This window comes from Prionailurus bengalensis, chromosome B4 (genome assembly GCF_016509475.1).
Source record: "Prionailurus bengalensis isolate Pbe53 chromosome B4, Fcat_Pben_1.1_paternal_pri, whole genome shotgun sequence".
Classification (NCBI taxonomy): domain Eukaryota; kingdom Metazoa; phylum Chordata; class Mammalia; order Carnivora; family Felidae; genus Prionailurus; species Prionailurus bengalensis.
The window spans coordinates 6,762,337-6,789,323 of NC_057358.1; the positions used below are offsets into that span (position 1 = coordinate 6,762,337).

At 54.1% G+C, this 26,987-nt stretch overlaps 1 protein-coding gene across 1 annotated transcript in view; it reads right to left on the reverse strand.

The window, feature by feature from the left end:
- Positions 1 to 2,633: 2,633 nt before the first annotated feature.
- Positions 2,634 to 26,987, reverse strand: part of ITIH5 (inter-alpha-trypsin inhibitor heavy chain 5) — a 79,735-nt gene continuing 55,381 nt past the window's right edge. Inside the window, exons 8-14 of the mRNA XM_043564311.1 lie at positions 17,162 to 17,330; positions 13,498 to 13,807; positions 10,527 to 11,086; positions 8,334 to 8,387; positions 6,424 to 6,540; positions 4,259 to 4,636; positions 2,634 to 3,283 (exon numbers count right to left, since the gene is read on the reverse strand). Of these exons, the coding sequence (XP_043420246.1) occupies positions 2,982 to 3,283; positions 4,259 to 4,636; positions 6,424 to 6,540; positions 8,334 to 8,387; positions 10,527 to 11,086; positions 13,498 to 13,807; positions 17,162 to 17,330 (1,890 nt within the window). The 3' untranslated portion in view covers positions 2,634 to 2,981. The remainder of the gene's footprint in view (positions 3,284 to 4,258; positions 4,637 to 6,423; positions 6,541 to 8,333; positions 8,388 to 10,526; positions 11,087 to 13,497; positions 13,808 to 17,161; positions 17,331 to 26,987) is intronic.

Consider the following 26,987-nt stretch of genomic DNA (forward strand, 5'->3'; position numbering starts at 1 on the left):
AGGCACCCAGCACGGGTGGGTAGAGAACATTCCGTCCCTTTAATTGGGGAAATGGGATGCTTTGAATCGGGAAACCCTTAGGGAGGGACCCGCTCAGAGGTTTCTCTTCCTCAGATGAGGAGGGGATACGGATCCGGGGGCGGTGGGGGGGGGGCCTGCTAAGACCCCAGTTCGGCAGCCGCTTGGACGTGCTAACACGGCTGTGGTCAGGACAGGAGACTCTGGCTGGAACGTGGTGGTGGCTGATGTCATGTAACTGCTCACTCAGCACCACTCCCCCCATTGATACGGGAAAGACATGACGGCCCGGACGGTGAGGTCACGGTGAGGTCATGGCAAAGCTAGCAAGTTCAGCCTGGCCCTGTTTTAGGTCTTCCACACGACGTGGGGAAAACCGCGCAGCTGCGCTCTGCCTCAGTTTCCCCACCTGAGAAGCGAATTCCTTCCCTCTGCATTTACTTTTTCTCAAAGGCTTGCGATGCACAGCACACGTGACCCACGGAAAACACTATGTTTTCCAACCAGATTATGAGGTCCTTAGTACAACGTGAATGTGGAGATATCTGGAGATATCGCGGTCTCCAGCTAAGAACACTTAATGGTAAATAACTTCCGCAATAAAAAGACGCAGACAACAAAGAGGAGGAAGAAGAAAAGTGGGATTTGTCTGAAGTAAGTAAAAACGTTAAAATAAAAGCTCAACCTTGATACTTGAGTATAGGAGAGTGAGAGGTACCTGGCAGGAATACTCGTCTCTGCTCTTAGAAACCAGTAGTAACTGGGGGTCCCCGGGGGGATTAGTCGGTTGAGCGTCCAACTTCAGCTCAGGTCATGGGCTCCTGCTTCGTGGGTTGGAGCCCCATATTCGGCTCTGTGCTGACCACTGAGAGCCTGCTTCGGATTCCGTGTCTCCCCCTCTCTCTGACCCTCCGCAACTAGTGCTCTCTCTCTCTGTCTTTCAAAAATAAATAAATAAATACATAAATAAATAAATGTTAAAGAGATGTTAAAAAAAAAAAAAAAGAGGGGCGCCTGGGTGGCTCAGTCGGTTAAGCGTCCGACTTCAGCTCAGGTCACGATCTCGCGGTCCGGGAGTTCGAGCCCCGCGTCGGGCTCTGGGCTGATGGCTCAGAGCCTGGAGCCTGTTTCCGATTCTGTGTCTCCCTCTCTCTCTGCCCCTCCCCCGTTCATGCTCTGTCTCTCTCTGTCCCAAAAATAAATAAATATTAAAAAAAATTTAAAAAAAAAAAAAAAGAAAGAAAGAAACCAGTAGTAACCGGGAGTTAACTGGTAACGTGTAGTAACAGCCCCTTCTGTAATCTGTTTGGGTTTTTTGGTGTTTTTTGTTTGTTTGTTTTGTTTTGTTTTTTGAGGAGACTCCACGCCCAGCACGGGGCTCGAACTCACAACGCTGAAATCAAGCATCAGGCGCTGCACGACTGAGCCGGCCAGGCGCCGCCCCCCCCCCCGCCCCTCCCCCCACCGCAGCCTGGAGGCCCAAACCCGGACGGCAAGGCCGGCACGGCACCCCGAGAGCTCCAGGGACGTCTGCCCGGCTGGGCGGGGTTTACATACGGGAGGCCCCCGGGGAGCCCGCCCTGCTTCACACCCCTCCTCTTCCTCTGAGCCCCGAAGTACAGACGGACGCGTCTGTCCGCGGCTGGGCTGGTGTCTTCGCACCGCCGGCACGAACTCCGGCAGCGGGTCTGGGAAAACCCGAGAGCTGGGTGGGTTCGCGCGGCGGAGAGCGAGCGGGTCCTCGAGACGGAAGGGAAACGTCCCCCCCCCTCCCCCCCGGCCGCCCTCAGCCCGGCTTCCCCCCCCCCCCCCGATGACGCGACGGGTTCACGGACGGGCCCACTCACTGACCTCTGAGGCCCCCGCCACCGATGTAACCTTTCCCTCGCGCGGTCGGACCGTCTGTCCGGAACAGCCGCAGTGCCCCCCGCGTGCCCACTTCCTGGCTCCGCCTCCCTGACACGTGGGACGGCTGCCCAGACTGCCGGCGCGGCCGCACCTTGGCTGGGAACGCGGGCAGGCCCATGAGGCCCCGTGCCGGCCCCACCTCCCATCCCAGGGCCGCGGGGTCCTGGTGGGTCACCTCCCCCGGGACCGCGAGCAAATGAGGCCGGAGTCACGACACAGGTACAGCAGGAGGGCCGAGTGGAGCACCGGCCGAGTCTCCAGCTCCGGGACGAGCCAGGAAAAACCAGCCGCGCGGGGCTGTCCCGTTTATTAGCGTTACCGGAACAGACAGAAACATGTCAGCACAGCCGAGCGGCCTTTTACGAAGCCCGCAGAGAGAGAGATGGTCTCTGGGATGCAAGTTTTCGATTTTCAACCACATTTTTTTTTTAATGAAAACTCACTTTCAAGGGCAAGGTATCACAGCAGAAGAAAATCCCCTCCTAAGAAAAGCCTCAATTGCTTACAGTGATCAAACCTACGAGCTAGCTGCATGACCCGGGCCCGGGCCCACGGCAGGCTCCCCTGAGGCGGAGGGTGGCCACGCACGCGGAGGCCACGCACGCGGAGGCCACGCACGCGGAGGCCACGGGAGCTCTGCGAGGGGAGATTCCGAAGCGCTAACGGCAGGCGAAAAGCAGAGTGCCCAAACGTGGCCCTTGCCACCGAGGAAAGCGGCTTTGTGGCGACGTTCCTTCACCGGTTCCCTCACGACAGGCCGTGAGGGGGACAAGCCGGCCGGCCTGATGCGCGCGCACCGGGCCGACGAGGCGGCGTGACCTTTCTCCTCGGTGCTACCCTCTCTCTCCATCACGGCGGCGGCGGGGGCGGCGGAGGGGAGGACGCAGCAGGAAAGACCCCTGTCGCCCCAGCGCCCCGCCCCTACGCTTCTCTCAGGCCGACCTGGGGCCTACGCGCCAGCAGGGGTGGGTCACGGGTCGCAGTCAACCGTCGGGAGGCCGCACCGTGGCGTCCCTGCGCGTCCCCGTCGTGCACCCTTTCGTTCGGGCCCGGCGTCAGAGCCCCCCGGGCGCTCCCAGGCCGAACGCGGTCTCTGAGTCAAACGGGTGCGCTGCTACGTAGTCCCGGTACTCGCCGTCCAGCAGCCCGGCCGCGTTGCTCCTGGCGAACCAGCAGTCTACCTGCTCCTCCCCGTTGTAGATCCTCCTCTGCTTCCGGACCACCGGGACCTGGCGCCCTCTCACCTTCAGGACCGTCTCCGGCCCGTCGCCCGCCCTCGGGAGCGGAGGCCGGCCAGGGCCCTTGCTGAGCCCGGCGGGCTCCTGCGTGAGCGTGGCGTCCCGGCTCAGGAACTGACCTAGGGGGACACAAGAAAGCGCCGGGTGTGAGTCGAGTGCGGGCCGCCCTGGGCTGAGGAGCGTCAGTCCCGAGGGGCCCACCGGTGGCGGCCGGCCAGCGCTCAGCGCTCGGGGGTTACCCGAGGTGGGGGGCGGGGGGCGGAGGAGCTCGGAGGCGGGGGGGTTTGGCTGACCGCGGTCCGAGGTCGGACCCTCCCGGAAGACTCGCGCCTTCTGGTGTCAGCGACGGGGCGCGTGTTGGGAGGGTACGGACGGGGGACGGGGGGGCCCCAGGTGGCATTCAGAGCGCCCCCCCCCCCCCCCCGTTAACAATGGGAGGCTGCCGGGGAACCAGAGCTGGAAGGACAGGAGCGGGGGAAGGGCGGGGCGTGCCCTCTCCTCCGGCCACAGGCCCCTCCGGACCACGCATTCGGCGGGCAGGGGCCGAGGGTGCTGACGGCAGTCTGTTCGGTCTCCTCCGGAAACACTCGGCAGAGTACCGCAGGTCACGTGAGGGCACGGCCGAGGCCAAAGGAATCCCGGCCTGCGCCCCTGGCCGTCAGGCCGGACCCCACCCGTCCAGCTCCAGTGCCAGGAAATCCTGCTTTCTAACCAGGCCCTGGCGGCGGCCGCCCCGCACTTGTGGGCAGAGGGCCCACGTGGGACCTGGCGCGGAAACCAGAGGACACGGCCTGCCGCCCGGGGCGGGACGGGAGCCTCACGCCCGTGCTGGGCGCGGACTGCCCTCCGCTTGCAACTTCCCGAGTCAGGAGCCAGACCCCGAGAGGATTATCCCCCCAAGTCTCGGCCCCTTCTCCCAGAAGGCCGGTGACAATTCGTTTATGAACCCCTCCCCGTTCCGGAAAGTCGCCAGCAGGCAAGACGTGTGATTTCACGACTGCGCTTCTCACTCAAGCTAAAGGCACGGGCAACAGGAGCCTCGCTCTGGGACCCTGACGTCTAACGCTCGACCCGGCGTGAGGGCGGCCGCCCACCTAACAGTCCGTGGCAGCTGCTGGACAGGCCTCTGCTGCTGGAGATGTAGAAGCCCAGGTGGTCCCGCTGGTAGGGGGCCGGCTTTTTGTAGAGGTGAATGAGGACGACGAAGGCAATGGTGCCCTGGATGGTGACGGTGACGTTGGCGTTGGCGGACACCGACACCTCCAGCCCGCGGCGCCCCACCACCGCGCTCCGGTTGCACGGGAGGACCACCCTGTCCCCGCCGTCCAGGATGACTCTGCTCGGAGTGATCTCCAGATACGACCGCTCGGGCTTGTTGGCGAGGATGGTGATGGTGCGGAAGTAAGTGCGCTGCTTCTTGTGGCCGCCTGGGGGAGCCGGCGCCCCAATCAGCTCCCCGTTCACCGTCACGCCTCGGAGGCAGAGGGGAGAGGACAAGGGTCAGCGGACCAGCCCACCTTCCAGCCACCTGCACCCGAACATCTGATAGAATCTCCTCCCTCCTCTGGCCTTGACTCTGAATCTCCAGCCCCATGAAGTCTGACTCCCGGGTAGGTAGGGGCCGCTCAGTCCTACCGCGTGAATGAGTGAAGGCAGGAAGGTATGAACCTACCTCCCCCATCTTTCCCGTATCTTGGGGTGGGGGCAGCAAAGAGGGGGCGTGGGTCAAGATACCACAGAAGGAGGTGTGCATGTCTGTTTGCCTTTGTCACTGGGTCTGGTTGTAGTGACGAAAGCCCTTCATGGCCCTGACGCCCATTTCCTATCCACTAGTTTCCACCGATCCTGATGTGGTGATCCCGTGATGCCACGGGCAGTGTGGGAGAATGTGAAGATTAACATCTTCTCTAGTCCAAAAACTCAGGTTCTGCACCTCCTAGGTGGGTATGCCTGGATAAGTCACTTTAAAAAACAGCCTTGATTATCACATCTATAAAATGGGCATGTAACACAGATCAGATCCCAGGAGGTCGCACACGCATAAGATGTCAACTGCCGTCAAGCTGAACTCCATTCTTTTTTTCCTTCATCGTCACTAACACCATGGCGGCTTTCCTAGACTCACGTAGGCCCTAAGGTTCTGCGTTGTCCCAGTGGACAGCTGACAGGAGAAGATTCCACGTGGAGCAGCCAGGCCTGCATGAGATGCTGCCTGGTGAGGGTGTAATTGGCAAGACTCAAAGACTTCTATCTAATGAACTCTTGTCTTGCTCTGCTTTGGGAATAACCTTCCTCTAAATCTCGGCTAGCGGCTCCTTAGACATTCCAGGAGAAAAGTGCCTTCCCTGGGACAAGGGGTAAGGGGGACAGGAGAAATCCCAGCCAGGTACCTCAGCCTCAAGGCTCCAGGCATCACCTTCTGGCGGTTTCCCATCTCAGACACCACGCTGAACACAGGAACGCCAGGAAGGTGGGTGGGTACCTCCTAGGAAGGCGGGTACCTCCGGGGAGGACACAGGCAGGCCCCTATCTCACTGCTGAGCCCGAGTGAGGACAAGCTGACATTTAGCTCAAAGGCTACGAAACCTCGTGAGAGCACAGGGCGGGGAAGGGGCCCCGGGACCGCACATTATGTAATCACATCGCACGGTCACCCGGCCATGGGACGCTCTGTAACCTGGCCTTCCAGAAACGCATCCTCTCAGAACTGAGAAATGCCACATAGCCAGCCCTCAGGCACTGTTACCTGCGTGTGACTCGAGAGCCTTTCACACTGACCTCCTTCCCCCAGCCGCTCTACAGACTGAAGGAGATCAGAGCCCTCGTTAGCTCAGTGTTCAATGCTCACAGAGCCGTGGGCTTCGCATCCGCGTCGCCGAGGAACCGGGAGAGAGGACCGCAGGACTCCAGCCCTCCTGCCGTTCGAGTCCTCGGCTGGAAAGTCACAAACTCCACAGGACCCGTTCATTTACAAAACAACTTCAGATCCATTACTGACAACAGCCTGGTGGGGCTGCCCGAGGAGGTACCACTGTCTCCATGCTATGAGGAGCACGTGTGCCCAAGGCCACGAAAGGAGTCACGTGAGAGCAGCGCTTCTAACCCACGTCGTCGTGACACCGAGCCCCGCACCCAGCCCACTGCCGTCAGTGTGTGGTATGTCCCCTTACACACACACACATACCCGTCGCAAGGACAGAGGGGGCTGTGATACCTACCTTAACCTTGCCCAGAGGTCACAAGGGAGGGAAGAACTTACCAGAATCCGCGTGATCAGAGACGAGCCTCAGGATGTCCCCCGGCTGCCCGTCGATGTTGAAGCAGACGGTGAGATTGCTCAGGGGGAAATCCACGACAAAATGGGGGTCTCCGTCCACTGCCAGGCCGGCAAGAAACAGGACAGAGAAAGAAATTTACTGGGTGCTTTCTGTGTGTAAACAGTCCCCTCTGTTTTCTCCGAAGTCAGTTAGCTAGCCTGTCCCTCATCCTCCGTGTGTGTGTGAGGAAGGGCCAGGCGGCTGAGGCACCAGGGTTACCACACGTGGAGTCTGTGAACCCAGGTCCCCGAAATCCAGACACGAGGCTTTCGCCACACCGCAAAGATCATTTCCTTTCTCTTTGACCGCCTGTCCCGGGAAGAGACGTGGTGACAGCCCTCCCCCTCCTGTGATCCCAACGCCACGGCACTGGAGACAGCGATGTACACGGTCCCCGAAGGACAGCGGCAACGGCCAAGCCCGGCGCACGGCGGTGACCAGGAAGGGTGCAGGGTCACTGGGGGTGACAGTGGAAACCCCCACTCTGGGGCACACCGACTTAAACGCTCTCAAATTTTTGCCCACAGATGAGACCACAGAGCGTGGCCGGCCCCTGTTCCTTCCCACTGTCCTCACGGTCACCTCTGCTGAACACGAACAGCCTCGCCTCGTATTGTCCAGACAAAACAGTTCCCGACAGTCCACAGCAATTCTCCTCCCTCATGAGACGGGACAGTTAGTTTCCTTCTAACTTGCATGCCGAACACAACGTGTCTGTGAACTCCTCTCCGTTTTACGTGCACGTACCCGCGTGAGCATATGGTCAGTCTTCTCAAGTCCCAAGCAAATTCATGTCCTTGGTATGACTGCTGAAAACCCCTTTGTGTCCCCAGGATGACTCACAAAGGCCCATGGAAGAATCTGGCTGATCTCACCGTGCAGTGACCAAAGCATCCTATGACTATATAAACAGATATAAGGTACTGGTCTTTTACAGATGGGGGGACCCGGGACGCCCATAGCAGGTTAACAGTGCTGTGCATACTTGTGGCGCCCCCTAGGTCTGAACACAACGATGTGACAGTTCTTAGAGGGTTTCTTGTGCTCAGGCCACATCACTTCTACTCAAATCATCCGGATCATTCTACAGGGAAAGATGCTCCTTATTCCAAAAAGGAGAGGAGATGTCTGAACGTCATCACTCCACACGGCATCCAAGAGGGAAGTTCCCTCGCACTCCACAGAGCACATGTGCGTTTGGAAGCGTGCGCTCTTATCCGTCGGAGACGGCGCGCACCCCCTCCGCACGGCTAACCTCGGGGACGCTCCCAGCTTTGTGAACCTGCGCGTCCAGCACGATGGCAGCGAGGCGATGACAGAGACTCACCGAGGAAGACGTGTGCCCTTTAAGAATACAACCCTGTCTTTGTGTTGTCATCCCGTCTGGATTTTTATTATAATCCCAGAGAGCCGGCCAAAGGGCATTTCATGGTATTTTTATTTGTCTTTCCCTTCTAAAGCCAAAGATTAAAATAATAATTAGTAGTAACAAACCCTGTTCGGGACGCCAGGAGCTGGAGCCTGAAGACCTCGGAGGTCTGAAACGAGTACCTTTTAACTCAGTAATGACGAACACACGCCCCACTGTCCATCCCTCCTTCCCTCAGAGCCGCCGGGCTCCCAGGGCCGTGCTGGCCACGGTGTTCCTGCAATGGTTTAAGGACCACCCTGTTCCTGGAGCTGCCTCACGCTGCTGCCTTTTGCTAACCATCTGAGGGTTGAATAAAGGCCGTGTTCTAGGTGCCGGTACCGTAACTGGCTTTGGGGACGCCCAGTGCCCTGTACCATCGGTGCCCTGCATGGTACACCCCTCAGCTCCCCCAGGGACACACAGCCACATTCTGTTCTTTACCTGATGTTTTGGAGACTTTAATTCTTGGGTTGTATGGTTTCTTGAGAGCAGGTCCTAGAAATCAGAAGAAAGAGAACCACCCGTGTTATTAAGGAGGACACGGATGAGGGGAGAGAGAGACAAGAGGTTTGGGGTGAGTGAAATACAGCTTTCAAAGGTGTTCGTGGCGATTTAAAAACATCATCTTTTTTTAAAGAGGGAGCTTGGCCTCACGACACGAGTGAGGGCGTAACACGTGGAGGCTTATTTTAATTTTTTTTTTCACACTTACTTAGTTTTGAGAGACAAAGAGAGAACATGAGCAGGGGAGCGGCAGAGAGAGAGGGAGACACAGAATCCGAAGCAGGCTCCAGGCTCCGATGTGTCGGCACAGAGTCTGACGGGGGGCTCGGACTCCTGAACTGTGAGATCATGACCTGAGCCGAATTTGGACGCTTAAACCGACTGAGCCACCCAGATGCCCCTAGGCTTATTTTATTCTTTTGTAAATAGATAATATTCTCTGAAGTTCTACCTAATTCTAATATTAGCTATTCTTCCTAAGACTTCTGCCCATGTAATAGGGGAAAACATTCTATTGTATGTAAGATGCAGTTATGGGGTGGAGGGGAGCAGAGTTGTCTAAGGGTACGGAGTCTCAGATCTGCAAGATGAAACAAAGTTCTGGGGCTACATGAGTCTACTTAACATGACTGAACTGTACACTTAAAAACGGTTAAGAGGGTAAATTTCATGTTATTTTTTTTGCCACAATTTTAACAAGCATTTAAATACAAAAGTGTGAAAAAAAAAGACAGTTAAGATCCACATATAATTATAATCTGAACTTTTCCATAAATTTCCATCCAGGTCTACAGACCTCATGGCAGAGGGTGTCTAACATTTGTAGAACGCTTACTATGGACCAAACACTTGTACATCTTTCCTTGGCAGCCCTTCAGGGAAATCATTAGTGTCTGTGTTTTACAGGCCAGGGAACAGAAGCCCAGAGAGGGTCAGGAACCTGCCCGGAGCCACACAGCCAAGCCGAAACGGCGGTGTCTGGGTCCTGCCCTCACGCTCGCTCTCAACCAGGCCCGGGTGCTTCTCAGAGTTGAGCACACGAGGGACAGGTGAGGCAGCACTTGTAGGCCCTGGGTTCCTGTCCCCTCCCTCTCTAGGAGATGTGAACTTGGCAGGAATGTAATAATCATGTCGCGCATAGACACCATGCTGTTTGCCGCCGAGTGGGATCACTGAGGACGTTCGTGCTCTGTGTGGGCTGAACTACGTTTCCTTTCCTTTTCTTGTGCTTGTCGCTACGAATTTCCCCCAACAAAACGGCACGAGACTAAACTCTGCGCTTTCTGTTTGGGCTCTGAGAGACCAGTCGAGGATGAACTGTCTCGAGAAGTGACAACACAGCTCCTCACGTATGTTCTCAGGACAACAGAAACCATGCATCTGAGAGGAGAGTTCTCTCGCCTTCCACAAAGCCCAGTGCGTGCTCAAAGGAGTTAACGTTCTTCCGCTCGGGGCCCGTGTGCTTCCTGTCCGCACGGCTAACCTCTGGGCGCCCAAGGCTTGTGAACGTGCACGCCAACACGTAAAATGGCATGGTCCCGAAGTACCTAAAAATGTAGCAGGGCGGGGGCGCCGGGGTGGGTGGAGTGACCGAGCTAGGGTCACGATCCCAGGGTCGGGGCATCGAGTCCCGCATCAGGCTCTGCGCTGTGCACGGAGTCTGCTTAAGATTCTCTCTCTCTCCCTCTCTCTGCAACACCTCCCCACTGGCTCTCTGAAAGTAAACTTTTAAAAAACGTAGAGGGGCACTCAAACCGAGTACCGTATCCGTTTATCTGTGTGTTCACCATGCTGCCCCGTGCTGCCTCATCCGTGGCAGGCCTCCAGTGCACGAGTTACCAACAGACCGACTTCACCTGGCGGCATTTCTGGGACAAACGCCACCTCTGCTCTGCAGAGACGCACTGGGTGCATCGATACAAACACGAGGGTTTACCACGGCCTGTGCAGACCGGTGGGCAGGCGGGCGTCCGATTTATACAGACTGTGACACGGGAGGGCGAGGCGGACGGCCCAGGTGTGTACGGAGTGTGACACGGGAGGCCCGGGCGGCCGGCCCAGCTGATGCGGCCCACGGAGGGCTGAGCACGCACGTCGGCTCCCCACGGCCGCCCCCTCCAGGCGAGTTACCTGGCTGCGGGCTGGCGCCTCGCAGACTCTGCATCACAGGTTCGGGGCCTGCGGCCGCGGACATGCTCTGTGCGTCCTCCGGCTTGTCCGTCTGCAGCCCCGACCTCTTCAAGTGCATGGACGTGACCGGGGTGAGGAAGCGGGAGGCCACGGCCAGGGCCTGCGCCTTCTGCCTCAGCCGCTCTTTGTCCCGTTCGTCGCTGCTGTGCAGCCAGGCGCTCAGCAGCTCCTTCGTGCTCAGGTAGCTCCAGAGCCGCTGCACGTGGTTGGGGTCCCCGGCGCCACCGCCTTCGGGCCTGGCGCTTCCCGCCACGTCGTTCCCCGCCTCCGGGGGCTCCACGGGCACGTCCGCCTTCAGGACGACAAACTTCTTGCTGTTGCTGGCCATGACTTCCACGTGCAACCGCTCCACCGTCCTGTGGGCCAGCTTCCCGGCGATGACGATCTCCGAGCCGTTGAAGTAGTTGGGGAACAGGGTCCTGGTGACGCGCTCCACCGCGGCGGGGGGGTAATCAATGCGGATGTCGGACAGCAGAGGGGTCCGGATCTCGTCATAGAACCTGCAGCGGAAGGACAGAGAGTCAGGGCCACCGTGGCAGCACAGGCCCTGCTTGCCAATGGCGGGGGGAGGGATCTGCTACTCTGGGCCCTCAGTGCAGCCCTCCCCACAGAGCACTTCCGGCAGGAGGCCAGGCAGAAGCTGCTTGAACACTCCTGGTGACGGAGAACTCACTCTCGCACTGGCTTCCCACCCGGTCTCAACTGCTGCGACGAGGCAAAGGAGACCTGGGAGTAGACTGCCTCCTTCCTTCCATCAGCTTCCACTCGCCGATGCCCGTCCCGCCTTCCTTCCAGCAGCTTCCACCCGCGATGCCCCAACCACTGCTACAGCAACGCCGTGCGTACGGTCTGATCTAACTCCCCTTCCGCACTCAGATGCTTGACAAACGGCCGTGAAGTGTGCGACTGCCATGTGCTCCTGTTCCTGTGCACCTCACCCCTCCCCCGGTTTCAGGACTATCGCCAATGGGATAGGATTTCAAGAATCCCCAGCTGAGGGACCTTGGGGTAACTTCCCTCTGTACACACCCACGCTTCTCAAAGGGCCTCTTAAAACCCGGTTCCTTAGAACACGGCACGTATTCCGGATGCACCCTAACCGGCCTGCTCTCCTGGAGAAATCACCTTGATGCTGACACGAGGCTGGCGTGTAACGGATGCCACATTCGCTTACCTTACCTTTCCCCCGGTTGTTACGCAGCTGCTTTTTGCGGAGTAAAGGGACAGTCAAAAACCTCCTCCCAAAGATCTAGAGAGCAGAGGCGGTGGAGGCCATCTTAACCACTTCCCGGCTGTGTGTCTTGGGACATGTGACTTACCCTCTCTGAACCGCAGTTTCTTTCTCTCCACTTGCAACGTTGAAGTAACTACTTTGGTAGACTACTGCCCACTTCCCGGCTGTGTGTCTTGGGACATGTGACTTACCCTCTCTGAACCGCAGTTTCTTTCTCTCCACTTGCAACGTTGAAGTAACTACTTTGGTAGACTACTGCCCCCTCGAGCCCATTCTCCTTTTTTCACAACTGAGTTCTAACCATCCAGCTCTAAAGTACATCTCTCAGCCTCTACTGTGGCCAAACACGGCCATGTTCTTACCAACGGAACAGGAGGAGGAGCGATCTATACAACTTTTGCAATGCTTGCTTAAAATACAATGGCTTTCTCTGGCTTTCTTTTCTCTCTCCCTCTTTGGGGCTGGAATACAGAAGTGACAGTGACCTCATCTCAGGGTTGCAGCTAAAGATGAACCGAAGGGAAGGACCTGGGGTCTCCGAATGACTTCATGGAGCAGAGTCCAGTGTCCCAGATATCACAGGAGAGAGCCACCTGCGTGATTGCTTAGCTTAGACCCTAATACACCTACTCCTTGGCTTTCTGGGAGGATCGCAGGACGTAACGGATGCAGGAAAGCCTGGCACACCGTAAGTCCTCGAGAAATGCTGGGCACTGACACTGTCTTGGTGACAGGGCAGTGAAGCTGATTTGTTGCCACGTGATTACTTTTGCTTATGAACACGCTATTAAATCTTAGCCCTGGTATACAATGCCCTAGATTCCCCCTCTCTGAATGTAGTTGTGAATAATTTTGAAAATATGGGAAGCAAATCTGTGTTTGTATTTAAATCTTTTGATGGAAACGCCGGTGGGGGGGGAGGGGGAATGGTGACTAGCCCCTTACCAAGAACCCACTTTCACTGCCCACCTTACAGACCTCCAGTTAGACTGATCACCGGTGAACGTTCCTTGAATGTGGCTATCGAACAGCTGTAAATCTACCGAAACCTCACTTTCCTTTGAGCTCCCTGCTATATGCGAAGGTGATCCAAGGACACGATGTGGAACTGAGAGTCAGTACTCTCTCAAATCAACAGCGAAGTCGTACCCCGGGTGTGGCCATGTGGCATCTGAGGGAAGGCTCCGGGCGTAATTAGAAGACCTAAGATCTAGTCTTTCCTCCACCTCAAGAAAATAAGCGCGTCAGTGGCCAGTCTTCACCAGCTCACAAAAAGGGGACAGCGGGACCTCTCCTGCTTACGCCACCTGTGAACTCACAGCAAATACACTAGCAAGCGTGCTGGTCCCCTGGCGAGGACACGAGAAAAGGCAAGAACAGAGTCACAACCACGAGAGCGGACTGAACATCTAACGTGCAACAGCCATCCCGCCAACAGTCTGCACGGTTTTCTCACTAAACTCTGTCAGCCGACTGTACCCCTCACATCACAGACGAGGAAACGGGGCGCAGACTGGCTCGAGTCGTGCCTAGAGTCACAAAGCAGGGCCAGGACCTGAACCCGGATCGACCTGGCTTAAAAACCCCTTCCGACGGCACCCAGTGTGATGGGTTCCGGCCACATGGCCCCGCACCCCCTTCTGAGAGCCTGAGTCTCACTCTCCAGCGCGGACGGACCCGACGAGCTGTGAGCCCGCGTCGTCCTCCTCGAGAACGTGCCGGGTGAGGCCGCAGTTCTCCAGCGACAGTTTCTCCAGCAGCTTGAAGTCCACGTCGTTCCCGATGCCGATGGTAAAGATGCAGATCTGGCCCCGGGCGGCCTCCCTGGTGTTGTTGAGGATCCTGAGGGTGTGGGTCTCCCCGACGGTGGGTTTCCCGTCGGTCAGGAAGATGACAAGGGACACGCTGCGGTCTCCGACGTCGTCGTGAGCCATGTAGTCAGTGAGCAGCCTGATGGCCCTCTGCAGCGCCCCGTTGATGTCCGTGCCTGGGGAACAGCAAAACAGGCCGGCTCGAGCCCTCGTGCTGCACACATGCACGGTCAGGCACGGACACCCCGCCACGTTCAGGCGTTAGCAGGAGTACGTGCGTGGGAGGGGGTCACCCGCACAGGCAGGTGATGTCAGCTTACACAGTCTGTCTGGACACTCGCCAGCGTCTGCCGAATGGACGGAAGCGGCACGGGACTATCCCCCGTACAGAACTCCCGAACGTATGCTGGAGAAGACGCCTTGGCTCGAGCCCCTCACTACCTAACCATCAATGGCTCCCACTCCTTTCCTGGGAAGAGCTCTGTAAAGGGCAACCCCAAAGGGGTCGGATACAGGAGTTTGGAGGGAGGGCGAGTCCCACAGGGAAAGAAAGGGCAGCTGGGGAAGGCCTCTGCTGCCTCTCCTTTCTCTGCTTCCCGCCCCTTCGGGTTACCTCTGCCTATCGGAACCCCCACGAGGCAGAGGCTTTAAAGTTTATGCCTCCCGTCTCCACCTCTGCCCCTGCCATTTCCCCTTCACACAGCTTGTCGCCAGCAGCTCCGTCAAAAGCCAGGGACAGTGTCTGCGGCAGGTGCCGGAAAGGTATGTGCTTGCTGGATGGAGAGACGGGTGGTTGGTTGGTGGAGGTGGGCATGGCCCCGAGATGAGCCTTCTGGATTAGCTAAGAATTTCATTCGGGGGCTATTGTTCTACAACCACCCAGGAAGACTGAGTGCGAACACGTATTTCTGCCCCCTGGCTCCAGGGGGGTTGTTTTTCTTTTTCTTTTTTTCAATGTTTATTTATTTTTGAGAGACGGAGACAGAACACAAGCAGGGGAGGGGCAGAGAGGGGGAGACATAGACTCTAAAGCAGGCTCTAGGAGGGGGCTCGGCGTGGGGCTTGAACTCATGAACCATGAGATCACGACCTGAGCCAAAGTCAGATGCTTAACCAACTGAGCCACCGAGGTGCCCCTCAGTGGGTTTTTTAATCTTACTGACTTCGCTGAGATGAAATTTATGTACCAAAAACCTTACCCGCTTTCGGTACACAATGAATTACTTTCAGTAAATGTACAAAGCGGTGTACCCATCATCACCGCAATCAATCACCCTCACCGGAGGGATTTTTAACTACCTGCAAAATGTACCATGTTTCAGTGAACCACATAATTTCCCCCCATTGCTTCACATTCTGCAGAATTTCTGGCTAAAAGAAAAACAAAACAATCAAACAAACAAAAACAATACCCGTCTATGTCCGTGCAAACACACTGATAATTCTAAGATGCACACCGAGTCTGAAGATAAGGGAAAGTTACAGCTGAAATAGTATTTAGCATTTCTTTGGGCTCATTAACATGCCTTTCTGGAAGCCCAGCTTACTTTCACCTGGCCTCTGGATATATGGCCCTGGAAGAAAAGGCAGGTGTTTATTTTCCCTTTAATCTAGAACCTGGCAATGGTGCCCAACCTTTTATTCCACCTTAAGTCCAAGGAGCCCAGGCAAAGGGATGCACTTAGCTTTTCTAATACCAGCACCAAGCACAGCAGGGCCTGAACCAAACCCATGCTAAGAAAGGGGGGGGCATCTCCTGCACTCTTAAGAACGGGGAGGCTCCCTCCACCGGTAGGGGGGGCCCCACAGAGCTGCCCCAGCCCTCCCCCTGACAGCCCACCCAGGTCATCAGAGGACCCACGTGCACCAGCAAGAGGGACTACTTGGGTGAAATCGGCCACGTCTGACACGAAAGAGACCCTCCCGTGTGCCAGCCACTGTTCTCGGCACTTCAGATATTTTAACTGATCTCATCCTGATCACAATCCCATTACTGTCCCCATTTTAGAGGAGGAAACTCAGGTGCAGACACATTAAATGGCTCGGACACGGTGGGGCTGGCTTCAGAACCTATGTTCCTGATCCTGACGTCCCCACTTCTTTGAGAGGAACAGATTAATCTTCTGTTCACCTATAGAGGTTGGGGTGATGGCCGCATGGCGAAAAAATACAGGAGACCAATAAGGTTTCTAAGGTGTGGACTCCAGAAGGACATAATACACATCAGCTGTCTCCTAAAGTTTTATCCCCACACCCTCTGCCAACACACACGCGCGCGCGCGCACACACACACACACACACACACACACACACACACACATCCCATTCTGCTAGTGAGTAGTGCCACTGAAATACATTCAATTGAGCAAATACTCGTTGAGCACGAGCTGTATGTCAGGAGCTACGCTGGGAACCAGGGGCCATGCAAAGATGAAGAGTTTCTTCCCTCAAGGACTTGACTTGAGTCTCGTCAACTTCCTGCCGTGTTATTAAATCCGATCTTTTCTCTCTCCCATCAACCCGTCAAGCAGTTCCCATATCACACGGCTGTGGGGGCAGTAGGAAGTCCCACTGCAAAGTCAAAGTCCCATCCAAGCAAGATCAAGTTCCAAGCAAGATCAAGTTCCAAACAAAGTTTGTTTGGGGAATCAGAGCTCTGTCTTGGATAGAAAAGAATACATATCGAAAGATGAAGATAGAAAATAATACACATATGAAAGATGAAAAACGTCAGAAGAAAACTGAACTAAGTAGGTTCCCCAATAACCAAAACAGAATTAACCGAGACAATCACCCCAGAAGAAGGTGTCTCTGCAAAGGCCCTTTTCAGAAAGCGGGGGAGGGAGTCGGGATGAGTTTTCATAAACACCCCAACACTGTGCGCCGGTCATGTGCCCCCTGTGCTAGGGCCAGACACGCCAGCGACAGTGAGCCCCAGTCCTGAGCCGAAGGGACGGGCATCGAGCACAGCTGGGTAACGTACTGTCCCGATTCTATCTCCTTAAATCCTGTATGACCGTCTCCGTCCTCCGCACTCTTGCCTGCGCGCCGTGCCCGAGCCCAGTGTGCAAGACTCCGAGCTCGTCACGCTCTGCGTGCACAGCATCTCCCAGGCCGCCTGGGCCCTGTGCTCTTCTCACTGGCACAGACTGGCCAACGGGGCTGTCCCGCTGACGCTGCTAACGTTCAGGCACACAAAATACGGAACCATTTCTTTGACTCGGATTCCCCACCCGAGAGCAATTCACAAAAACGGCTTCGTTGTTCGGCTCCATGAGATAAACCAGGAATGGCTCCAAAACCTATCGAGTATTTCCCCCCTAACCTACTTGACCATCTTACTTCGGGCCTGGAAGACGAGAACTGACAGACTTGGTATTCAGAGAAACGTAAGCTTCTGGGAAAGCGCTCACCTTTATCTCCTTTCCTGTGATCGGCTTTGGCTTTCAAATCCTTGTCTCTTGGCAGAAAATTAGCTACTCACTTATTATCACGTCGAAGCCAGCGTGGAAACAAGGACTCGCATTTACCTCCGCTGGGCGACATGTGGTGGATATACACTTTGCCGTCGCGGACGTTGTCGGGGGTAACTGACACCAGATGGTCTTTCCACACTTTGATGCGGTTGGAAAAGCCGATGATATTGAAATGATCCTGGGGTCGGAGGTCGTGGAGAATCGTGAACAGGGCATCCTTGGTCTGAACAAACACAGAAGCAAAACCAGTCACATCTGATCGCCCGGGTCCTCGCGTCTCCTGGCTCGGAAACTGCATGCCAGGAACAATCCCGGGGTTAAAATTAAGTGCCTAAGATGTGGAGGGACTTGGATAGATGTCGAGCAGCTTGGTCACCTAACTGGGAAAAACTGGCATCAACGTGTCACAATGTTCTACGAGACACAGATGTGTGTTTAATATATGAAATGTCACACACTGCTGTGAGTCATGCTATGTCAGGCCTCCGTATTTTCACAGCGGCCGTTCTCTTGACCCGGAAGGTTCTTTTCCTCTGTCTTACGCCCATTTGTTACCTGACAGGCTCCTAGTCATTCTTCAAAACCCAGCTAATGTGCTCTATCCTCCATCTGAAACATTTCCTCCTCCTTCCAAAGAGAACCGATCCTCTCTCTTCTAGGCTAGCGCTGCACTCAAAATACTCATGGGGTGCGTAATTACCCAGTCGTGATTGTTTGCTTCGTATCTGTGTCCCTTACTGTCTTGTAAGCTCTTGGCAGGGAGGTCCCATTCATCTTCATATCGCCCCGTGGGCGGGAGAGTTCCCAACACACGGCGGGGGGCGGGGGGCATACGTGGAAGTTCAGCGGAGACATGCATGCAGAAACATTTTATGAACCATAAGACTAAAGGTATATATAATTAATACCCTAAGAACTTAAAAGAGAATGCAAACATAGGGCCGCAGCGAGGTGAGAGGGCTTCACGGAGGAGGGGCAAGATGAGGGCAAAGGAAGTGGGTGGGCTGAAAGACTAGGAAGGGCATTCTGGAAAGCAGCGAGGACAAGTGAGCTGAATGAGTAAATAGAGGGAGAGCAAGGGAGAGGTGTGGAATACAAAATACCGTTGCCGATACAAATGAAGTCGGACAGACACCCCCCTTCATCTCTGGGACCCACAGAAAGAGAACACCAAGAAGGATGGGGTGTAGGACACACAGAGCTGACAGTGTTCGAGTAAAAATAAATCAGATAGTTACAATAACCAGATGTGGGTGGAGGGCCCTAAGTGTTGACACGGACGGTGTTGAGGCAGGAAGCTGGCAGAGCTCAGACTCCTCACCCTTCCTTCCACGTGGAGCCAACGCCACCCCCAGCGTGAGCATCGGATGGCCCGGCAGTCTAGACCTCCGGGACGCCCGGAGGCCCACAGCTGCGCGGTGACGGGACCGCGGGCACTGTTGTCCCTGAGACAGCCCCGCCGGCCGCCCGGCTGGAAGGCAGGCACCTGGACAAACTCGCACGCTCCCCAGAGTGCGGAGCCGGCCAGGCGCCACAGGGCGCGGGTGTGGACACGGGGCAGCTCCTGGGAACACCACGGCAGCCAGCATCCTTAGGGATCCTTAAATAGTGCGCTGGAGACCTCGGCAGGGGCCCGCCCGGCTCCTCTGTGCCAACTCCCCTCCCCCGGCCCCTGATGGATACTCTGCTTTAGGAATAGTCGCTCCAGCCTCTTCCCCCTCCTCCGCTTGACTCGGCGGCTACAGGTTTCTTGTGACCTTGTAAGGCCACAGCTGCAGCTCGCTTATCCTCACATGCACCCAGGGGAGGCGGGCCGGCGGGCTCCAACGGCCGCCTTTCCAGTTGCCCCGGGGACCGGCCGGACGGCCTCCCGCCCCTCGTCCCGGGAGGCCCGGATGGAAGCTGCCACCGTCTACGGCCAGCTCCTTCCGTTAACTCTTTGCAGCCGCGGCCCCCCTCCCCGTGTGGCCGATGACGCTGGGAGCTCTGCATTCTTGGAGGGCTTGAAAGGCAGGCGGAAGGGGAGCGTCCAGAAAGAAGAGTGAGCGCGAGTGGACTTCAGCCGACATTTCTGCACGCTCTGTTTACGAGCCGAACGTGAACACAGACCTTGTCAGACCTTCCAAGGGTACAGTCCAGAGAACTAAGCACATTCCAGGAAGATCAGAGGAGGCCCAGAACGGCACAGAATGCGCGGTCCAAGCTTGCTTGAAGGCCTCAACTCCCCGGAAGGCAAAGCTGTGTCACGTGAGGGGCTGGCCTAAAACCCTTAAGAGACTGGAAGGTGACAAGGAAGACGACCTGTAGACGCTTCCAGTGCAGGTGGGCAGATGACGACGGTTCCCACCGGCGCCCCGGCACCCTTGCCAACTAGTGTGACCGACGGGAGAAGACACGGATATCCCAGCCTGCCGTGTTCCTTGGCCTTCTTCCCTGTCCCCAGAGCTCCACTCGGTGCCCTTGTGCCCTAGAGAGAAGCCTGTCTGCTCGAGACCAGTCACTCCAAACACAGCGCTGGGAGTGACGATGCCCTCACTGAACAGGTGACCACGGGACACCATGCAAATGTCTTCCCCGGAGACGTTTAAAATAAGCACATACGACGTGTGCACAGAGTTTCTGTGGAGGTTAACACAATCGGTGGCTGGGTCTGGTTAGCGAGGGAGGCTAACTGTCCGACACTGGAAAGTTACACTGAGCCTTTGGGATCCCGAGAACACTTCCAGGAAGCCACCATCGTCCACGTTTACTTCCTGGGACAAGGACAGGGCTTCTCTGCGAAGACGGGTTCAGGTCACTGTATCCAGCCACCAGGTGGTGAGCCTGCTGGGGAGGAATCAGGAGGTCTTGGGGAGAGGGGGCGGTTGGGAAGAGGCAGGAAAACCATACCCCTTGCGGAGGGAAGGAAACATAAGGAACAGCGGGGGATCTGACTGCGGAAGAAAGCAGAGTTCTTAAAGAGGCCAGCCGGCAGCAGAGACAGCAGGCCACCTCTGGGGCCGCGAATCAGTTCCTAGAGGCCCCAGTCCACGGACGACAGGCACCCGCACTGTCCCTGCAGACGCCGCTCTGCAAACGTCACCAGAACATTCCAGAGGGCTTTCGGACTGAAGAGAGATGAAAGGTGCACAGCTACAACTAATAAAATAAAAGGATGTCTCTCTTACTGTCCAGGCAGTGAAGAAGTACCTTGGCCGGCAAGGTCATTAACGATGGCTTTGTATAATCCTAGCTATCTGGAACCACGATGGATGGGGACTGCTCTCAGCTTGAGCCTGTTTTATGGGGATGAATTCCTCTTCTTACACACTCTCCTTGGGTTAAAAGAAGGAAGACATATTTCCCTTGGAAACAATGCCTTAGAAGTTAATTCCAGCTCTGCCGTAGGGTTACCATTAAGTCTTTTAGTCCCTGTCCTTAAAGTTAAGTACCTTCGGGAACAAGGTGGATATAAATAACTACAAATAAAACTCTCTGGTTCAGATTCTCCATTCATTCAGTGTGCTTGGCTACAGTCCCCCTGTTCTAGTGGATCTTCAGGAAGGAAGCGATTACGGTACCCTCTGATGGCATCTGTCGAACGGGCAGGACTGGGTCCCTGGAGTTCGAGCACGCCGCCCCTCGGGAGGGGAGTGTCCAGGAGGCAGCTCTGCCCTGTGCACGTCGGGCCCTGCATTAAACCAGGGCCAGCGATGGGAACGTCCTCTCCCCCTTCCCTGCGAAACGGAACCCTAGCAGCTGCAGGCGCTCGGCAGAACCCTCGAGGGGGTGAGCGTCCGCCGGGCTAACTACCGCGCCAAGAATGACCGTTCAGCATTTCACAAGCAGGGAAGCATCGTATGGTGAGACCCTCAGAGTGAAATGTCAGTGAGGCCGTGACAAACACAGCTGCCTGCCCCCTCCCAGCTACCACTGCCACCAGGGTTCCCGACGATGCCGCTTCTCTCAAATATTTCTGTGTCTGTGCCAGACCACACTCGACAGGAACCAGAGGACACAAACGGCTTTTGTACCACAAAGTCTGGGTTGTTGGGCGTAATATGAGGGGATCCATGACATCATGGGCGAAATCCAAGTTCAAGGGTGTTAGGTATTAGCCCTTGTATGTTTCCAGCAGAATGGTCACACTGTTCTCCTAAGCAGTGCCCTCACTTCCTCGTACTGAGAAGTTTACCAAGACGTCAGCGTTCTTTCATTTTTCCACGTGGTCCTTTTCAATGAACCCAAGAGAAAAATCGCCTCTGATGAACAGCTTAAAATAATCCCGCAAAGAAACGTAAGCCCGCCTCACGTCTGAGTTGGGCCCCGAACAAAAATCAAGAACAGACACACACCAGGGAAACAGCCCTGTTTCTGAAAGAGAGGCCCCGGAAGTGGACGACGTCCACTATAAACCGAGGCCGTGTGTCCGCCTTCTCCCTTCCCCAGGGGGGTCCATACAGGTAACGGGGAGAAGGAGCAAAGCCAATTTATACTGTGCTCCTGTTAGCCTGCAGTCCTTCTTGACGCCAGCAGGGGGACGGCCTCATTGCCCACGGCCTCCCCTGGCAGTCCGTCCCCACAGTCATTCTACCATTCTACGCAAAAAAGTCTGTGACTCCAGCAACGTCTGCAACACCAGATCCCCACCGCAGCGTTAAAGTGCGTGTCCAGGCCCGAAACGGGGGGAATGGATACGTCCGCCATCCCAGAATCTCTGTGCTCACGCCACAGGCTTCCACGCAGGACGCTGTCCCAAGTCTCCCTGGAGTCACGGTCACGGTTCAAGACCGCAGCAGCCCCAGCGTGCCAACAGATGCTGCAGTCCATGGGGATCAGCTATGCTTCAGGGGGACTATTTCAAGACCGTGGTATTTCAAGATGACGAGAACTTAATCCACAAGAGGCAACAGGACCTTAATATTTTTACACACTGCAAGTCTTCCAATAATTTAAAGGAAAGTTTTGAAATCTTATTGTGACTGACCCACCAAATTATCAGATTTTTTAAAATCCCAACTTCAGGAGCAAGGCAATAAATGGGGTGAGAGAGACTGTTTCTTCATAACATAATTCATGCCTATATCATTGTTACATTTAAAAACAAAAATCTAGCCACAGACTGGTTTCAGAGAAGAAACCAAAACATTAAAAAACAACATTACCCCACTGACTACGGTTAAGGCGCCTCAAGAGGTTCTGTAAGCTCATAAAGGAAATCCGTGATAACACAATGCCTCTTGCCGCCTCTCTGCCACAGTATTTCCTAAAATGAACCTCATTATATAATTTACATTTTAAAATTATAAACTATAATACAAGAACCAGAGGGTCGAAAAAAAAGTGTCTCTCAAATTTGAGGAATCTTGTTGAAAAAAAACTAAAACTATTTTTCTATTGGCTGAAATGTTCTTTATGGAAAGAGCAGAAACTAAGAAGTCTGCTTTACATAAATGGAAAACTTGGAATAGAAGTCATCACGCCTTCCAGTACTTGAAACAACAGATGTCGGTGAGGATGCAGAGAAAGGGGAACCCTTTGGTGCTGTTGGTGGGAATGCAAACTGGTGCAGTGGCTCTGGAGAAGAGTATGGAAGTTCCACAAAAAATTAAAAATAGAGCTACTCTAGGATCGAGCAATTGTACTAGTAGGTATTTACCCAAAGGATACAAAAATGCTGATTCGAAGGGGCATAGGCACCCCAGTGTTTACAGCAGTGCCATCGACAATAGCCAAATTAGGGAAAGAGCCCAAATGTCCACCACCTAATGAATGGATAAAGAAGATGGGGTTTATACACAATGGAATTTTACTCGGCAACCAAAAAGAATGAATACCTGCCATCTGCAACAACGTGGACGGAACTAGAGGTATGATGCTAAGAGAAATTAGTTAGTCAGAGAAAGAGAAGTATCATATGATTTCACTCATATGTGGAATTTAAGAAACACCACAGATGAACATAGGGGAAGGGAAGGAAAAATAAGATAAAAACAGAGAGGGAGACAAACCATAAGAGACTCTTAAATACAGAGAACAAATGAAGGGTTGCTGGAGGGGGTGCTGGGTTGGGGGATGGCTAAACGAGTGATGGGCATTAAGGAGGGCACTTGTTGGCATGAGCACTGGATGTTATATGTAAGTGATGAATCATTAAATTCTCCTGAAACCATTACTATACTGTATGTTAACTAGCTTGGATTTAAAAAAAATTTTTTTTAATGTTTTATTTATTTTTGAAAGAGAGAGACAGAGTGCAAGCGGGGGAAGGGCAGAGAGAGAGGGAGACACAGAATCCGAAGCAGGCTCCAGGCTCCGAGCTGACAGCACCGAGCCCGAGGCGGGGCTCGAACTCACGAACCGTGAGATCGTGACCTGAGCTGAAGTCGATGCTTAACCGACTGAGCCACCCAAGCGCCCCTAACTAGCTTGGATTTAAATTAAAAAAATTTTTAAAGTTCAGTAAATGCTAAGTGAACTTGAAATCTCACCTAGAAGCAAATGTAGAAAACATTATTTCTTTGGTCTCTACAATGTAATGCTCATGCTAGAACGAAGAGAATATTTGAATTAAGCAAAAGCATAAGGTTCCTATATTTGAAAATGTATTGTGTTATGCTATATAATCTCCTTTACCGTTTGACTTCTCACTTCAAATGCTCTTTCAATGCAGTATTGCACTAGACTCCGTTAGATTACCTCCTTACTTCTGTGCTTACCCAAGCTGTGTAAAACTATAAGATTGTGGTTATTTCATAGGTAGAGAAAGGCCCCTTTTTAGCCTAAATATCATTATTCCTTCAGGCCTGGATCTAAGAGAAAATGATTGCTAAACACCAAATTCTGTCTAAATTCAGCCTTAACGAAAAAAAAAAAATCTGAATAGGTTTAGATATTAGAACATCTTTGTGATGTAAGCATAACTACACTTCCCAAGTCTTTCGTGTTTGAATAACATTAATCTAACTTGAGAAGCAAATGGTCTCTCATGTTAATGCTCTGGCTAATGTTAAGATTCATCACCTAATGTTTTGACTCTTTTTGACAAATATAAGAAACATTTGCCTAATAATGTCATTGTACATTCTTCTAAAAAGGCTCCCTGCCAATAACATTAACATCTTTGATTCTTTAGACATTAATCACATCCATTTTTCACGCTAGATGTGTCAACAACTAACTCAAGACTCAAAACAGATTATGTGTTCGCACCTCTTTGCGTGGTGGATACTCGGTCGGGATTTGTTCTCATTGTTGATCCCTCACTGTGGCCAAGGATGGAGCTGAACCACTTCTATCTGTAGGCTCCTGCTCTAACAGGAAGTAAGAGATACTGACCATGAGATGTCCACCTCCATTTACATGTCTCCTTTGTAACTGGTGTCCTTCATCCATGTTCTGACACACCTACTGACTGCCCTGATTGAGTTCTTCGTCCCCAGGGCCTGGTCTAACTTCTTAAGTTTGCACTGCCCAACTGCGTATCTGGATTCTGGAGCCCTGTTTCGTTCTAGAGAATTTCGTGGTGTCTGACTCACTGAGTGCCCTTTGACCCAGTCAGCTCTCTCCTGACGTGTCAGTTCTCATGCCCGTCGCCAGGGCATAGGTCCACCCTGTGCCACCTGCTATAAACCTCCAGGGATGTGCCTCGACGAGCATTTAAGAACCGAAAGGTTGGAGAGGCTGCAAAGAGCCATGCTAAATATGGAACAGTGGAACGGCTAGCAAGCAACCACAACACAGCAGCACGTGTAGATGGTACGTACAAGAAGATATTCGGAGGAAGTGGAGTCACCCCCCCCCCGGCAGGCAGGGGCAGTGATGACGTCCCTGTGTCTCTTTCATCTTCCCATACCCTCGAAGACACCGTGAGACTGCAAAGCGAGATTCTGGTCGCAGGAAGGAATAGGTGAACTTCGCTGTCGGGGGTTGGGGAGGATCTTCGCTTTTCTTCTGAGTTTTGGTAACACTTATTCTTATTTGCAGACGGAGACTGATTCTGGAGAGTTAGAGGGTCCAGAGCAGAGAAGGCAGGAGCTTCCTTCTGCCCCCTGCCCACTGCCGTCCTTCAAAGGAGCCAGCTTCACGCAACGGTCTCGGGCTCAAATGCCCACCTGCCGCCAAATGGCACGTTCACTCTTGTCTCATGACTTCCTTCGTGTTTTTCCCCAACCAAGAATTCACTCCCTCCCTTCCTGTCAAGAAAACTGCGTCCCATCTTCAAGGACTACACTTGCTAGGTCACCTCTGTCATTCATCTTTTGTCGGCTACTTCAAGCCCTTGCCCTTCCCTAAAATTCTTTCCACTAACCACTTGACGCGTTGGTTTGATTAACGTGGGATTGCTCCACATTTCTTTTCCCCAGCAAAATTCCGAGGTCCTTAATTAGAGGGGCTTGAATGTGCTTCTCCGGCACACACGTTTTCTCTTGCCATTCATCCCCCTCTGCTGGGCTCCTCTGGACCTTCCCACCCCACCGACTTGACTAACTTCTAAAAGACCTTAAGGCTCACTTGACTACCCCTGCTCTGAGAAGTCCATTACCCCCTTCTTCACTCCTAAAAAGACTTGACCGGCACCCGCTCTGTGCCATGACTGGACCACCGTATACCTCTGTCACAGGGAGCACTGTGCACACAACGCTCACGCGACTTTTCTTCTCCTCCGGACCTCCTGAGAGAAAAGGTTCTGTCGTACTTATCTTTGTATCCCCTATGCCTCGCACCTCTCCCACAGCACATAATCAACGTCTGTTTCATTCTCTGAGGATCTGGAGTCTGCAGTGGAAGCCAAGGTGGGACCCGGGGGCAGAGTCAGGCGTCCCGCAGGGGAGGGGGGAGCCCGTGCTCTCGGGCAGGGGTGGCACTCCGGGACCTCACCCTGGCGCAGTTCCCCAGCCCGGGCGGGAAATCCCTGATAAGCATTTGTTATCTCATTTAGCTGGCATCGACAGGATTCATCTTGTTCCTTGTAGCAAAAGTTGCCTTTCGGGCCCCGTCTAGCCCTTTACGGACAGCCGGCTGATCCGACTGGAGAGACTTGAGTACACACGTAGGACGCCAGCAAGGAGAGGCCAAGCTTTTTGGTGATACGAGGACCAGGCTGTCAGATGCTGACCAGGAGGCCCACAACCTGAACAGATCATGCAGGAGAACTCACAGCTCTATACTGTTCGTGTTTCCTTCGTAGGACAGCCACGTGGTGCCTTTATTCAGAGAGCCTCAAAAGTTTTTAAATGTGACCTCATTTGGGTAAATCTTAAGTGCCTCCACAAAAAGGGTTTTAAATGGGTGCCTCTGATTTATTTAAAATTATCTATATTATCGTTGTTGAGGAGCAAAAAAAAAAAAAAAAAAAAAAGAAACAATCCCAAGTTTTCCTTGGTGCTAGGGGGAAAAATACTTTGCCCTCTGTCCATCATTTATTTCCTCATATTCTGAGTCAGAGTCACAAACACGTTTTCCCCACTGCCTTCTGTTCCCCACCCGAAGTCCCAGATCTCTGTTTTGCAATGTGCTTCTGAAACACACGTCTGCTGGTGGCCGTGTCTGGGCGAGAGCAGCTCAGCAGATGAGAATAAATCCTACCAACCGGAATGATCTTTAGCCATGCCGGTCAGTCACCCCTGTAGACCAGGGGTCAGCAAAGGATGGCCTGGGGGCCAAACCCAGACTGGTGCCTGTTTTCTGATAAGCACGGCTTCTCTGCAGATTGCCAATGGCCGCCTTTGTGCCACAAAAGCACGGCTGAGTAGTAAGACGGGGACCGCCGAGCCTGCAAAGCTTACGGTATTCACTATCCGTCGTCATAGAAAGTCTGTTGACCTTGGTTCCAGGAAACCAGCTGGACGTTTTTGTTATTAGCTGGAGCCACGTTTTCAGATGCTTACAACAAGGTCTG